Genomic DNA, 16,917 nt, shown 5'->3' with positions numbered 1-16,917 from the left:
AAATAAGATGGGTGGTCATTCTGAGTTGATCGCTCGTTATTTTTTTTCCGCAACGGAGCGATTAGTCGCTAATGCGCATGCGCAATGTCCGCAGTGCGACTGCGCCAAGTAAATTTGCTATGCAGTTAGGTATTTTACTCACGGCATTACGAGGTTTTTTCTTCGTTCTGGTGATCGTAGTGTGATTGACAGGAAGTGGGTGTTTCTGGGCGGAAACTGGCCGTTTTATGGGTGTGTGTGAAAAAACGCTGCCGTTTCTGGGAAAAACACGGGAGTGGCTGGAGAAACGGGGGAGTGTCTGGGCAAACGCTGGGTGTGTTTGTGACGTCAAACCAGGAACGACAAGCACTGAACTGATCGCACTGGAAGAGTAAGTCTCGAGCTACTCAGAAACTGCACAGATAAATCTTTTCGCAAAATTGCGAATCTTTCGTTCGCAATTTTACTATGCTAAGATACACTCCCAGTAGGCGGCGGCTTAGCGTGTGCAAAGCTGCTAAAGGCAGCTTGCGAGCGAACAACTCGGAATGACCACCATTGTTCTGCGTTACATAGAATTTCCACTGCAGCCCTTTTAAAAAGAAATGTAGTTGCATATTACTTCCCCACGCCATCAGAAGAGACAGGTCTATGCACAGAAACCTGACCGTGTTATCTGCAATCCGTTCAGAGCATTATTGTTACCTAGAAGACTGCAAGGGAATCATTCAGGCATAATTAATCATTCAGCCCCAGAGTGAAATACTATAAGGAAGAACCACATACTTAGGCAGTGCTTTGCAAACGCCTTGAGTCGACAAGGGAGGAGATGAATAGCATGATGGCAGATACAGAACTCTCAAGAGGCTCTGTTACCTAGAAGACTGCTAGTTAATCATTCACAGTAAGCACCGGAATTGCATTCCAAAGGGGACATGATGTGAGTAAACAAGTAAATACAGCTTTCTAATAAGGATCTACTGATCCCTACGATGTAGTGCTTATGATGGCCACGTGGTGTTTGATGAACTACGCCTTTGGGAACTGACCACAACGCAATGCTATCTGCAGCATTTGCCTTTCTTGAAATCTCCACCACACAGTGGCCTAAATGTATTAAGACTTAAAAGTGATAAAGTGGAGACAGATGAAGAGTTAAAAATGACCAGCCAATCAGCATCCTATCATTTTTCAAACACAGCCTCAGGCTGTCAGCCTGTCACATGGCAGTTAGGAAGCTGATTGGCTGGAAATGTATCAATCTTTATCCGTCTCCACTATATCACTTTTTAAGGCTTAATTTGGGCCAGTAGGCCTAATTCAGCATGGATCTCTAATTAGGGAATTTGCAAATTGGGCGGACTAGTAATTACAGTTCCCCAGACGAGTGTCTTATTTTCCCCATGCATCTGAAAGCGAGCACCTCCATAACGTTTATGTGCGTCTGTTATTTCAGGGTTGTTACTAAGCTGAGAAATACACAGTACATCTACCAGCACCCCGCGGATGGGTTTATTTAAAGTCTGGGAGGCAGGTACCTGTTCTCCGGATCGGGAACGGTCAGGCTCCTTGTCACGAAGCACATCTTGAGCGGGATGCTTTTCCTGTCTCCGTGAATGGGCAGAGAAACCGGTGATGGCGGACACGCTGATGAATTCCCCAACCGCGGCGACTCAGGAGGAGGAGTCTCCCAACCTATTTCTGAGACTGGAGATCCCTTCTTGACATAAGGGGTAGCCTCCCGCATGTACTTCACTGCAAAGGACAGAAAAGGAAACATTTTAATATATACTCGCATGTATATTCACCATCAAACATCCTCTACAGAGTTCTCTCGAATAGAGAACTGAAATTACAGGTTCACAAGCTGTAGCTGGCTGGGGATGGAAAATCGGTGGCGTGAGACGCAAGTACTTGTTTGTTCCTGGGGTGAACGACATCAAAGGGCTCTTTTTATCTGCTGCACGTTATGAATTCTTCATTTATTAGGAAACAGCTTTTGCAATATGATCAAAAGAAACATGGAAATAGTGGCAGGGATGGCAAGAGAGAAAAAGCCACGGCGAAAGACGTTTATTTCAAGAAAGGTTCATGGGGGTAATTCAGAGTTGATCGCAGCAGCAAATTTGTTAGCAGTTGGGCAAAACCATGGTGGTCATTCCGAGTTGTTCGCTCGCTAGTAGTTTTTAGCAGCCGTGCAAACGCTATGCCGCCGCCCACTGGGAGTGTATTTTAGCTAAGCAGAAGTGCGAACGAAAGGATCGCAGAGCGGCGGCAAAGTTTTTTCGTGCAGTTTTAGAGTAGCTCAAAACCTACTCAGCGCTTGCGATCACTTCAGACTGTTCAGTTCCTGTTTTGACGTCACAAACACGCCCTGCATTCGCCCAGCCATGCCTGCGTTTTTCCTGGCACGCCTGCGTTTTTTCAAGCACTCCCTGAAAACGGTCAGTTGACACCCAGAAACGCCCACTTCGCTAGACCCTGTGTGAAACTACATCGTTCGTTGTACTTGTACGTCGCGCATGCGCATTGCGCCGCATACGCATGCGCAGAAGTGCCGTTTTTTTTTGCCTCATCGCTGCACAGCGAACGAATGCAGCTAGCGATCAACTCGGAATGACCAACTGTGTGCACTGCAGGTGGGGCAGATGTAACATGGGTAGAGAGAGTTAGATTTGGGTGGGTTATTTTGTTTCTGTGCAGGGTAAATACTGGCTGCTTTATTTCTACACTGCAATTTAGATTTCAGTTTGAACTCACAACACCCAAATCTAACTCTCTCTGCACATGTTACACCTGCCCCCCCCCCTACAGTGCACATGGGGGATAATTCAGACCCGATCGCTAGGCTGCATTTTCGTACAGCCTGCGATCAGGTCTAAACTGCGCATGCATATTCACCGCAATGCACAGGCGCGTCGCACGGGTACAAAGCGGATTGCCGCTCAGCGATGGCTTTGTGCGAAGAATGCATTTGCATGGGCGATCGCAAGGAGATTGACAGGGAGAAGGCATTTGTGGGTGGCAACTGACCGTTTTCTGGGAGTGGTTGGAAAAACGCAGGCGTGTCTAAGCATTTGCAGGGAGGGTGTCCCGGACAGACTGAAGTGTTTGCAGCGGCTGAGTAAGTCCTGGGCTGCGCAGAGACTGCACAAAGGGGGTAATTCCGAGTTGATCGCTCGCTAGCAGTTTTTAGCAGCCATCCAAACGCATCATCGCCGCCCACCGGGGAGTGTGAACGCCTGTGCAGCAGAGCACCTGCAAAAACATTTTGTGCAAAACAAGACCAGCCCTGGAGTTACTTATACTGTGCGTTGATTCTAACAACGGAGGGACGGCTTTTGACGTCACACACCCGCCCAGCGAACACCCAGCGAACGCCCAGCCACGCCTACGTTTTTCCCAACACGCCTGCGTTTTTCTAAGCACTCCCTGAAAACGCTCAGTTGACACCCAGAAATGCCCTCTTTCTGTCAATCACCTTGCGGCCGTCTGTGCGATTGGAATCGTCGCTAGAACCAGTGCAAAACCACAATGGACTTCGTTCCCGTACGACGCGCGTGCGCATTGCGGACCATACGCAAGCACAGATTAGACGTTTTTTCCACTGATCGCTACGCAGCGAACAACGGCAGCTAGCGATCAACTCGCAATGACCCCCAAAATCTGTTTGTACAGCTCTGCTACACTTGCGTTCGCACACTTGCACAGCTAAAATACACTCCCCCTGTAGGCGGTGACTATCTGATCGCAGTAGTGCAAAAATTGCTTGCTAGCGGTCAGGTCTGAATTAGGCCCATTGGCAGGGACTGTGCTCACTATATTAAAGCCCACAGCCAATAGGAGAAGGGGACAGGCGTGTGCCAGGACCGCCCACTTTGATTGGTGGGAGGGCAAATCTTGGTGCAATTTCTATAGTAGCAAACAAAGCACTCATGGCCATCCGTAGCCCTGCTCCATAAGGTATCTGAACCTCTGACAGAGTAACAATGGTGGTCATTCCGAGTTGTTCGCTAGCTGTTTTCAGTCGCTGCGCAGCGATCAGGCAAAAGTTCGGCACTTCTGCGCATGTGTATGCGGCGCAATGTACACGAGCGATGTACTTTCACAACAGCCGATGCCGTTTCACACAAGGTCTAGCGACGCTTTTCAATCGCACTGTTGGCCGCAGAGTGATTGACAGGAAGTGGGTGTTTCTGGGAGGTAACTGGCCGTTTCTGGGAGTGTGTGGAAAACCGCAGGCGTGTCAGATACAAAAGCAGGCGTGGCTGGCCGAACGCAGGGCGTGGTCGTGACGTCAAAACAGGAACTAAACAGTCTAAAGTGATCGCAAGCTAGGAGTAGGTCTGGAGCTGCTCAGAAAATGCACAATTTTTTTTTCTTTTTGTAGCCGCAGCGCGATCCTTTCGTTTGCACTTCTGCTAAGCTAAGATACACTCCCAGAGGGCGACGGCTTAGCGTTTGCACGGCTGCTAAAAGCAGCTAGCGAGCGAACAACTTGGAATGAGGGCCAATGTACGATGTAATTCAAGGGCACAGTCTGGAACCTGATGTCTAGAGTAGGGAGAGGGCCCTTAGGCTTTGGGGACCACCAGGAATTTCCACTGTACCCCTGGGAGCCAGTCTAACCCTGCCCGCTACGTGTTAGCTAAATACAATATATAAAAAAGCACGCTTTCATATTACAACATCAGCAAATAATATACACAATGCTGAGTTGTTCGTTTACACCAGATAAATAAAACCTGCTCAGATTAATAGAACTAGAGATGACGATTAAGTCGTTTAATTGCAGGTGTGATGGAGAGACAACTGTGGAACTCCATAACTAGGAAGCTACCCGCCATCTATTACATACATGAAAGGAAAGACATGTAATTGTGGGCAGGTTATATTCATTGTTACACTAACAGATTATAAATGGACAAATGATACAGTCAAAATATTGTTTCAAAATTCCAACCTTATGAAGTAATCCGGAAATGATAGGAATCTCTTAGAGGGTGAGCTTGCTTGGGCAGGATCACCATCAATCCATTTCATGTCTACCTAAGTAATTGGTTTGCAACTTGACTCCCATATTGCCTGTAAGACCAGACTTCACATGTTTTTGTTCTACTCATGTGTACACTTGAATGATCAAGCCGACGCAGACCACGCAATTCCGGATTTTGGGGGAGAGGCATCAAGTCACCTAAAGAGTGGGGAAGTAGACAAGGGCCTATATTTACTAATAATCCGAGTTTGTCCGATTTGTGGTTTTTTTTCTAAGTCCCAACACGGGAATTCACCAAACACAAATCTCGGCAGTGTTTGGGCTATTCGTAATGGTTTCAACAGCAAAGTTCAGAAATACGAATGAATAGACCATCGGTCAAACGTGGCTGTTATTTCATACAACACGGGTATTCACTATTCATTCGTATTTGGGTGTTAGTCTCTGAATGCTCAAGTGCGGGTGTATTTTTTTGCGATTCGTTAAAAAAAGTAGCAAAAAAATAGACCTGCTTTTTCCAGTCGAGTTTGGATAACCATGCACGGATCAGTGAGATCTGTGCATGGTTATCTATGGGAAGGGGTCTGTTTACTGTAAAAACAGAAAAAAAATTGTGTGGGGTCCCCCCTCCTAAGCAAAACCAGCCTCAGGCTCTTTGAGCCGGTCCTGGTTGAAAAAATATGGGGGGAAAAATGACTGGGGTTCCCCCATATTTAAACAACCAGCACCGGGCTCTGCATCCGGTCCTGGTGCAAAAAATACGGGGGACAAAAAGCGTAGGGGTCCCCCGTAGTTTTTGATCCAGTACTGGGCTCCACTAGTCAGAGAGATAATGCCACAGCCGGGGGACACTTTTATATCAGTCCCTGCGGCCCTGGCATGAAATCACTAACTAGTCAGCCCAGGCCGGGGTACCCTGGAGGAGTGGGGACCCCTTAAATCAAGGGGTCCCCCCCTCCAGCCACCCAAGGGCCAGGGGTGAAGCCCGAGGCTGTCCCCCCATCCAAGGGCTGCAGATGGGGGGCTGATAGCCATGTGCAAAAGTAAGAATATTGGCCCTCATTCCGAGTTGTTCGCTCGGTATTTTTCATCGCATCGCAATGAAAATCCGCTTAGTACGCATGCGCAATGTTCGCACTGCGACTGCGCCAAGTAACTTTGCTATGTAGAAAGTAATTTTACTCACGGCTTTTTCATCGCTCCGGCGATCGTAATGTGATTGACAGGAAATGGGTGTTACTGGGCGGAAACACGGCGTGTCAGGGGCGTGTGGCTGAAAACGCTACCGTTTCCGGAAAAAACGCAGGAGTGGCCGGAGAAACGGTGGGAGTGCCTGGGCGAACGCTGGGTGTGTTTGTGACGTCAACCAGGAACAACAAGCACTGAACTGATCGCACAGGCAGAGTAAGTCTGAAGCTACTCCAAAACTGCTACGAGGTTTGTGATCGCAATATTGCGATTACTTCGGTCGCACTTTTAAGAAGCTAAGATACACTCCCAGTAGGCGGCGGCTTAGCGTGTGTAACTCTGCTACATTCGCATTGCGACCGATCAACTCGGAATGAGGGCCATTGTTTTTTGTAGCAGTACTATAAGTCCCAGCAAGCCTCCCCGGCAAGCTGGTACTTGGAGAACCACAAGTACCAGCATGCGGTGGAAAACCGGGCCCGCTGGTATCTGTAGTACTACTACAAAAAAAATATCCAAATAAAAACAGAACTCACACACCTTGAAAGTAAAACTTTATTACATACATGCACACCTACATTCACACGTACTTACCTATGTTCACACGTGGCTCGGTCCACTTCTTCAAGTAGAATCCATGGGGTACCTGAAAATAAAATTCTACTCACAAAAATCCAGTGTAGATCGGTCCTCTTCTGAGCTTGTAATCCACGTACTTGGCAAAAAAACAAACCGAAAAAACCCGATCCACGCACTGAAAGGGGTCCCATATTTACACATGGGACCCCTTTTCCCGACTGCCGAGACCCCCCGTGACTCCTGTCACAGAGGGTCCCTTTAGCCAATCAGGGAGCACCACGTCGTGGTACTCTCCTGATTGCCTGTGCGCTCCTGAGCTGTCAGTCAGGCTGCGCACGGCAGAGATACAATGTAGCACATAGGCACTACATTGTATCCAATGGTGGGAACTTTGCGGACAGCGGTTGACCGCGAGTAACCTCACCGCTGACTGCAAAGTTCCCACCATTGGATACAATGTAGCGCCTATGCGCTACATTGTATCTCTGCCATGCGCAGCCTGACTGACAGCTCAGGAGCGCACAGGCAATCAGGAGAGTGCCACGACGTGGCGCTCCCTGATTGGCTGAAGGGACCCTCTGTGACAGGAGTCACGGGGGGTCTCAGCAGTCGGGGAAAGGGGTCCCATGTGTAAACATGGGACCCCTTTTAGTGCGTGGATCGGGTTTTTTCGGTTTGTTTTTTTGCCAAGTACGTGGATTACAAGCTCAGAAGAGGACCGATCTACACTGGATTTTTGTGAGTAGAATTTTATTTTCAGGTACCCCATGGATTCTACTTGGAGAAGTGGACCGAGCCACGTGTGAACATAGGTAAGTATGTTTGAATGTAGGTGTGCATGTATGTAATAAAGTTTTACTTTCAAGGTGTGTGAGTTCTGTTTTTATTTGGATATTTTTTTTGTAGTAGTACTACAGGTACCAGCGGGCCCGGTTTTCCACCGCATGCTGGTACTTGTGGTTCTCCAAGTACCAGCTTGCAGGAGAGGCTTGCTGGGACTTATAGTACTGCTACAAAAAACAATATTCTTATTTTTACACATGGCTATCAACCCCCCATCAGCAGCCCTTGGATGGGGGGGGACAGCCTCGGGCTTCACCCCTGGCCCTTGGGTGGCTGGAGGAGGGGGACCCCTTGATTTAAGGGATCCCCCGGCCAGGGGTGACTAGTTAGAGATTTCATATCAGGGCCGCAGGGACCGATATAAAAGTGTCCCCCGGCTGTGGCATTATCTCTCTGACTAGTGGAGCCCGGTGCTGGTTCAAAAACTACGGGGGACCCCTACTATTTTTTGCACCAGGACCGGATGCAGAGCCCGGTGCTGGTTGTTTTAATATATTTTTAACTCTTTAAACACTTTTTTAAGGTACACAATGAAGCCCTGCACGGATCTCACAGATCCGGCCGAGATTCATTGTGTTAATGTCGGCAGTGTTTTACTAATCACTCACGTAAAACACTGCCCGACATTACGAATGACATCGACATCGGAAAAAACGAAAATGCAGAATACGACAGCATAGTAAATGAGGCGTAAAAAAAAATCAAAAAGTTGCAAATTCACACATTCGATGTCATTCGTGTTTGTACTTTAACCTCATTCTGAAAAATACGAATTTTAGTAAATATACCCCAAGGTGTCCACAGCAGCTTCTAGCTAGAATTTATTAAGTATTTCTATAAAATGATAGGGCGAAGCGGATTGGTTGCTACGGGCAACTACTCCACTTGTCCACTATTTCACCCTTTGGAATGCTTGATGCATTTCCCCTATTCATCCCAGAACTGTGGCTGCAGAGAGCACAATAGTTATGATGCTGACATGCGCTGGTTGATTGGCGCAGTGGATACTATCGGCTGCTCGCAACCCGCTCAGCGTTTAGAGTGCAGCAGTCATTATATGCTTTGCATTATTGTTGCACGTTCCCAACCAGGATAAAAGTCGCACTCTAATGTGGTAGAATAGGCGGGTATACATTATTGTACAATGCTGCAAAACATGTCATGGTGAATATTAACAGATAATAATTATCATTGTGCCGGTAATGACTAATCTACTTGCTTAGTTCAGTGAAGTAATGAAGTTCGCACTGAACTTTACCCACTTCCCACAATGATCTTTTCGACAGCAATCACTGTCCAAGATCTTTCTTCCCAATTCATGGACAAGATTGAAAAGCATCAGTAATAAATGATATCCCCTTGGCCAATCAGCAGCCTGCTCAATTCCAGTGCCACAACCTCCAACACCTCTTCATGTGATCCCACAGATGATGATAAAGCTTATACTCTCTTCTCTGGTGCACACCCTACTAACGGTCTACTCTACCCTGTCCCCTTACAAACTAGCTGTTTGCCATCTCCTGTCCTTCCAGTTTTCACCAATATCAGCAATCATTCTCTTTCCCCACTGGTATTGTTCCATCATTATTTGAGCATCTGGCTATTACTTCTATTATTTGGTAAACCACAAGGTCAATTGAGGTCTGCCACAAGATTGACCTCAACTGACCTTGTGGTTTACCACATAGTTGCAGTTCCCACAATAGAGTCCTATGGGCAAAAAGCCCCATAGAAGTCTATGGGAGTCAGTGACTGACAGCGCAGGTGCACATAGCCAATCAGTGGTGCAGCACTACGTAGCGCTTCCTGATTGGCTGGCAGATCTCCTAGTGACAGAAGTCACATGAAGGCCGGCATTCAGGAAAGGTGAGCTAAGTGGTCACACATAAATCTCCTAAATCCGTTGATGTGGGTCTAGCTTTTTTTTATTTATTAACCCCTAGATGTCTGCATGGAACGAAGTGGACCGATATACGCTGGAATAGGTGAGTATTGATATGTTTTTACAGGTGACGTGGATTTCTACTGGAGAAGAGGACTGAGAGGGCAATGGTGGATTTAGGTAAGTATGTGTGAGTATGTAAGTGAGTGTGCATGTATGGCTTATTATTGTTGTACTTAGGCCCTCATTCCGAGTTGTTCGCTCTGTAATTTTCTTCGCATCGCAGGGATTTTCCGCTAATTGCGCATGCGCAATGTTCGCACTGTGACTCCGCCAAGTAAATTTGCTAAGAAGTTTGGTATTTTACTCACGGCATTACGAGGTTTTTTCTTCGTTCTTGTGATCGTAATGTGATTGACAGGAAGTGGGTGTTTCTGGGCGGAAACTGGCCGTTTTATGGGAGTGTGTGAAAAAACGCTGCCGTTTCTGGGAAAAACGCGGGAGTGGCTGGAGAAACGGGGGAATGTCTGGGCGAACGCTGGGTGTGTTTGTGACATCAAACCAGGAACGAAACTGACTGAACTGATCGCAGTGGCAGAGTAAGTCTCGAGCTACTCAGAAACTGCAAAGAAATTTCTAATCGCAATTTAGAGAATCTTTCGTTCGCAATTATGCTAAGCTAAGATTCACTCCCAGTAGGCGGCGGCTTAGCGTGTGCAATGCTGCTAAAAGCAGCTTGCGAGCGAACAACTCGGAATGAGGGCCTTAATACGGTGTGTGTACTGTGTTCATTGTAATATTTATTTTCATGGGGGACTACAGGTACAAGCAGGCCCCTTTATGTTCCGCATGCTGGTACTTGTGGTTCTCCAAGTGTCAGCATGCGGGGGAGGCTTGCTGGGACCTGTAATTCCACCTGTTAAAAAAATAATATTACATCTATTTTTTACATGTAAAAGCTATGAACTCGGCACCCACAATCCCAAGCAGTTTTTTTCTATTTTTTTTTTTAACCATTTAAAAACATTTTAACAGAGAAGCACTGCACAGATCTCACTGATCCAGGCTTCTGTAAACACACTGCTGAGAGGGACGTCTATATGAAAAGTGCATTTTGATCCGAGTTTGCTCAATTCCCGGGTGTGTTTGCAGAAACGATCTAGGTATATTTCCGTGTTTCAGTGTTGTCTATGGAAAGTAAATACGAGTTTGTCCGATGGTGTATTTGATAGTATGTCGTTATCTGCCCGTCTTTTGTACTTGAACAAACAAATTTTAAAAAATGCCCAAACACTCCCATGTGGGCAAAATTGTCCAAACACGGAGGATAGTAAATTGACCCTTTAGTGCCTACTCCCATTCCCAGTTATAGGAGATCTGAGTCCCTCATCCACACTCAGTGCCTACTCCCATTCCCAATATAGGAGATCTAAGTCTCTTGTCCACACTCAGTGCCTGCTCCTATTCCCAGTTATAAGAGATCTGAGTCCCTCATCCACACTCAGTGCCTACTCCCATTCCCAGTTATAGGATATCTGAGTCTCTCGTCCACACTCAGTGCCTGCTCCTATTCCCAGTTATAAAAGATCTGAGTCTCTCATCCACACTCAGTGCCTACTCCCATTCCTAGTTATAGGAGATCTGAGTCCCTCATCCACACTCAGTGCCTACTCCCAATCCTAGTTATAGGAGATCTGAGTCCCTCATCCACACTCAGTGCCTACTCTTATTCCCAGTTATAGGAGATCTGAGTCTCTCATCCTCACTCAGTGCCTGCTCCGATTCCCAGTTATAAGAGATATGAGTTTCTCATCCACACTCAGTGCCTGCTCCCATTTCTAGTTATAGGAGATCTGAGTCCCTCATTCACACTCAGTGCCTGCTCCTATTCTCAGTTATAACAGATCTGAGTTTCTCGTCCACTCTCAATGCCTGCTTCTATTACCAGTTATAAGAGATCTGAGTTTCTCGTCCACACTCAATGCCTGCTCCTATTCCCAGTTATAGGAGATCTGAGTTTCTCGTCCACACACAGTGCCTGCTCCGATTCCCAGTTATAGGAGATCTGAGTCTCTCGTCCACACTCAGTGCCTGCTCCGATTCCCAGTTATAAGAGATCTGAGTTTCTCATCCACACTCAGTGCCTGCTCCTATTCCCAGTTATAAGAGAGCTGAGTCTCTCGTCCACACTCAGTGCCTGCTCCGATTCCCAGTTATGAGATCTGAGTTTCTCATCCACATTCAGTGCCTACTCCCATTCCCAGTTATAGGAGATCTGAGTTTCTCATCCACACTCAGTGCCTACTCCCATTCCCAGTTATAGGAGATCTGAGTCTCTTGTCCACACTCAGTGCCTGCTCCGATTCCCAGTTATAAGAGATCTGAGTCACTCATCCACACTCAGTGCCTACTCCCATTCCTAGTTATAGGAAATCTGAGTCTCTCGTCCACACTCAGTGCCTGCTCCTATTCCCAGTTATAGGTGATCTAAAGGTCCATACACACTTAACGATAAAATGAGCGACGTCGCTCATTTTCCCCCTCCTTGAGCGACGTCGCTCATTTTATCGTCAAGTGTGTATGCCGCCAGCGACGGCCGATGCGCGGCCCCGCAGGTCGGCAACGATCGTCGCTGTCGGTAGGGCATGCATGAAGGCTGTGGACTGTCGTCCACGACCTTCATGCAGGGCTGGCGGGGGCGTGACGTCGCTGAGCAATATGAGCGGTCATATCGCTCAGTGTGTACAGGCGGCCGCCGACCGGCCGGCCCGGGAGGGGGAAACATTAGACGATGTCGCTCACAGAGTGACATCGTCTAATGTGTATGGGCCTTGAGTTTCTCGTCCACACTCAGTCACCCAGACTTTTTGCACGTTTTTCAATGTTTATGGTGCGATTTAAATAAATGTTAATAAACAAATATGATGAAGAATTTTACATGATTGGCCGGTAGACACTTTGGGGTCAATTCTATTCGGCAACTAAAGAATAGCGCCGGGAATTAGCTCCCGACGCTATTCAATTCTGCTACTAGTTGCCCGCAATTGTCGGGAATTCTTCTCTCATCCCCGGGGGATGAGAGAATAAACCCGACAAAAGTGCTGCCTCGCGGCCGGCGCGAGGCTGATTCTGTCGGGAATCAGCCTCGCGCCGGGTAGTTAAGTCGGAGAATGCCCGTTCTCCCGACAAAACTACCTGTTAAGTCGGCGAGAACGGGACATCGCCGACTTAACTTTAGCTGAATTGAATAGCGTCGGGAGCTAATTCCCGGCGCTATTCTTTAGTTGCCGAATAGAATTGACCCCTTTGATTTAAATCTCGAGACATCAGTGCATACGATACAGTGATTTCTAGCCCAACTCCCTTTACTGAACAATAACTAAGCAACAGAAAATACATTCCTCCTGATTGTGAGTTAAATTTAACAAGATTAAAAGTACCAAAAAAAATAAAAAAAATATACTTTAATTGATAGTAGCTGAAATTGAATTAAGTTGAGTTATTTAGGGCAGACTTTTATCAGAGCATTTATAAAACATCACCCAAACATGGGACAAAAGACTTTCTGTTGAACAGGAGATATTTCTGCGCTCAGATTTCTTGGCTCGTCTCGGAACTCTACAGAGAAAATAACATGGGTTCATTTGCTCTAGTACAATGATGTCAGCAGTAAATTAATTGGTTAAATATGGACTTTGTGCTCAGAAAGAATGGCATGCTGTAATTGGGGCTGCTTGCAGAAAGTGCACGGTCGGGTACATTGTCAAACTAATATCCTAAGACAGCTGTTTGGGGAAAACAAGAGCGCAACAGGACAAAACACAACATTGCTGTGATGAAGTGCGCGACATTCCGTTCACTCAGTACAACCGTACCGACAGCATATTGCTGTAATAATGTCTCTGTACCAGGAGGGACATAGAAACATAGAATTTGTCGGCAGATAAGAACCACTTGGCCCATCTAGTCTGCCCCTTTTTTTTTTTTATATTATTTTTTATCTCTAACCTTATTTGATCCTTATTTCTTTGTAAGGATATCCTTATGTCTATCCCATGCATGTTTAAATTGCTCTACTGTCTTAGCCTCTACCACCTCTGATGGGAGGCTAATCCACTTGTCCACTACCCTTTCTGTGAAATAATTTTTCCGCAAATTTCCCCTGAACCTCCCCCCCTCCAGTCTCAGTGCATGTCCTCGTGTCCTTTTGCTTCTCTTCATTTGGAGAATGTTTTCCTCCTGGACTTTGTTGAAACCCTTGATATATTTGAAAGTTTCTATCATGTCCCCCCTTTCCCTTCTCTGCTCCAAACTATACATATTGAGATTTCTTAGTCTTTCTGGGTATGTTTTGTGATGTAGGCCATGCACCATTTTAGTTGCCCTCCTTTGTACAGTTTCTAATGTATTAATATCCTTTTGAAGATATGGCCTCCAGAACTGAATACAGTATTCTAGATGAGGCCGTACCAATGACCTATACAGTGGCATTATTACTTCTTTCTTTCTGCTGCTGATTCCTCTCCCAATGCAGCCAAGCATCTGACTAGCTTTCCTCATTGCCTTGTTACATTGCTTACCTGCCTTTAAGTCATCTGAAATAGTAACTCCTAGATCCCTTTCCTCCTCAGTAGTTTCCAGTATAGTGCCATTAATACTGTATTTAGCTTTAGAATTTTTGAGACCCAAGTGCATGATTTTGCATTTTTTGGCATTAAACTGTAATTGCCAGACTCTTGACCATTCCTCTAGTCTACCTAGATCCTCAATCATTTGTTTTACCCAACCTGGTGTGTCTACCCTGTTGCATACCTTTGTGTCATCTGCAAAAAGGCATACTTTCCCTTTAATGCCATTTGCAATGTCACCAATAAATATATTAAAAAGCACTGGTCCAAGTACAGATCCCTGGGGTACTCCACTGGTAACATTTCCCTCCTGTGAATGCACTCCATTTACCACAACTCTCTGTTTTCTATCCTTCAACCAAGATCTTATCCATTCAATAATCCTAATATCCAATCCCAAACTTTCAAGTTTATTTAGCAGTCTGCGATGTGGAACTGTGTCAAAAGCCTTACTAAAGTCTAGATAAACTATATCCATGGCTCCACCTTTATCCATCACTTTAGTCACACAATCAAAAAAGTCAATAAGATTTGTTTGACATGATCTCCCCCCAGTGAATCCATGCTGTTTGGGATCCAGTAAATTGCCGGATTTGAGATAATCTACAACTCTTTCTTTTAAGAGTGTTTCCATCAATTTCCCTACTACTGATGTAAGACTCACTGGTCTGTAGTTGTTTGCCTCTTCCTTGCTTCCACTTTTGTGCAGTGGGACTACGTTTGCTCTTTTCCAGTCCCCTGGAATTACTCCTGTAGCTAATGACTGGTTGAATAATTCTGTCAATGGTGCTACCAGCACCTCTTTAAGTTCTTTTAGTATCCTTGGATGTATCCCATCTGGCCCCATAGATTTGTCCACTTTCAGCTTTGAGAGTTCTGTTAGGACCTTCTCCTCTGTAAATGTACTTGTTTCATTTTCCTGAATATCCCTGCAACTTAACTGTGGCCCCTTCCCCTCTCTTTCAGTAGTAAATACTGAGCAAAAATAATCATTAAGATGATCTGCTATTAAATTGTCTCCTTCAACAAGACTCCCAGTGTCCGTCTTTAGTTTTATAATTCCGCCTTTTGTTTTTCTCTTTTCGCTTATATACCTAAAAAAAGTTTTGCCTCCTTTACCCACTGACTGGGCTATTTTCTCCTCAGCTTGTGCCTTTGCACATCTGATAACCTTCTTTGTCTCCTTCTGTCTAACAAGATATATCTTTTTGTCTTCATTATTTTGTGTCTGCTTATATTTCCTAAAAGCCATCTTTTTTGCTCTCACAATATTTGCTACTTCTTTTGCAAACCACACTGGCTTCCTTTTCCTTGTGTTTTTCCTAACAGTTTTGATACAAAGGTCTGTTGCCTTCAATATTGCACATTTGAATGTTTCCCACCTCTCCTGCACTGTTTCCAAGTTCCTCCACTCTGCCAAAGAATCGCTTACACATTTTCCCATCCCTACAAAATCAGCCTTCCTAAAATCCAACACCTTTGTTTTTGTATGGGACGAGTCAGTCTCTGTCTTAATGCTGAACCATACTGCTTGATGATCACTGGATCCCAGGTTTTCACCCACTTTTACGTCCGATAATCTGTCTCCATTTGTAAGTATTAAGTCTAATATTGCGTCTTTCCGAGTGGGCTCCCTCACCAATTGGTGGAGGGATGCTCCCTGAAGAGAATTTAAAATGTTCCTACTTCTAGTGGAACTAACAACAGACACCTCCCAGTTTACACCAGGAAGATTAAAGTCTCCCATGATTATTACCTCTCCTTTTAATGCCATTTTAGTTATGTCCTGCAATAGGTTCTTGTCAAGTTCCTCTTCCTGACCTGGTGGCCTGTATATCACGCCAATACGAATAATCAACTTTTCCCCTGTTTCTATGGTCACCCAAAGGGCCTCAGTTTTTTCTTCAATACTTTGTATTAATGTAGTATTTATGGTATTTTTTACATACATTGCTACCCCTCCTCCGATTTTTCCAATTCTGTCCTTCCTAAATAAAGTATGTCCCGGTATAGCTATGTCCCAGTCATGATTTTCATTGTACCATGACTCTGTAATTGCCACAATGTCTAGATCATCCCTTGTCATTATTGCAGTTAGTTCTGGGATTTTATTTCCTAAGCTCCTAGCATTTGCACACATAGCTTTTAGAGTTTTGTTTGTGCTTTTTCTGTTCCTAGCTATGTTCTTCTCTCTGACTATTTTTATTTGGTTTTGATCTTAATTATCTTCTGTTGCTGTGGATATGCTTCCTATTCCCTTTGCCTGCAGAAACAATACCTCTGTGTTGGGGGAGCAGATTTCTTTATTCCTGTTTGGTTCACTGCCCCCCTTTGTTACTTAGAGGAAATTATCCCTTAAAGTACTGACAGCGCTTTGTCTACTTATAAAACAAGTGCACTTCAAACATTTCTTCAGATGTGTTGTTCATGTGAGGTGTTACCCATATTAACCAATCAGCTTCTAGCATATATCTGGCATGGCATAGGAAATGATAGCTAAAACTTGATTGGTTGCTACATTCAATACCTCCTCTTTTTCTTTTTAGAAATATTAGTAAATGTATCCCAAGTCTTTTGAATGCTAGTATTTATTTTTTATAAAGAATCATTGGAGAAGGTACCCCAGTCTCCAATGATGTCTGGAGGACTCACAAATCTTGAGGAGTCCCCAGACATCCCAGAAGAGCTGGTCACCTCCCGCAAGCCGCCCACTTCCTAGTGAAGTAGGATGAGGAATCGGTTTAATACACAGAAAGGCGTAACTACTAAAGCAGTAAGGGGGTACAGTGGAAACAAGGCCTGTAGAGGATACAGTTGCATCA

At 45.4% G+C, this 16,917-nt stretch overlaps 1 protein-coding gene across 1 annotated transcript in view; it reads right to left on the bottom strand.

Annotated features, from left to right (window-relative positions):
• The window catches only part of SNTB1 (syntrophin beta 1), a 316,976-nt gene that overhangs the window by 174,981 nt on the left and 125,078 nt on the right, over positions 1-16,917 (bottom strand). The window contains exon 2 of the mRNA XM_063924446.1: positions 1,518-1,734. Coding sequence (XP_063780516.1) covers positions 1,518-1,734 — 217 coding nt within the window. The remainder of the gene's footprint in view (positions 1-1,517; positions 1,735-16,917) is intronic.

This window comes from Pseudophryne corroboree, chromosome 5, assembly GCF_028390025.1.
Source record: "Pseudophryne corroboree isolate aPseCor3 chromosome 5, aPseCor3.hap2, whole genome shotgun sequence".
NCBI classification, from domain to species: Eukaryota; Metazoa; Chordata; class Amphibia; order Anura; family Myobatrachidae; genus Pseudophryne; species Pseudophryne corroboree.
The sequence above is the reverse complement of the archived record's forward strand: the minus strand, read 5'-3'. Positions and strand labels throughout refer to the sequence as shown.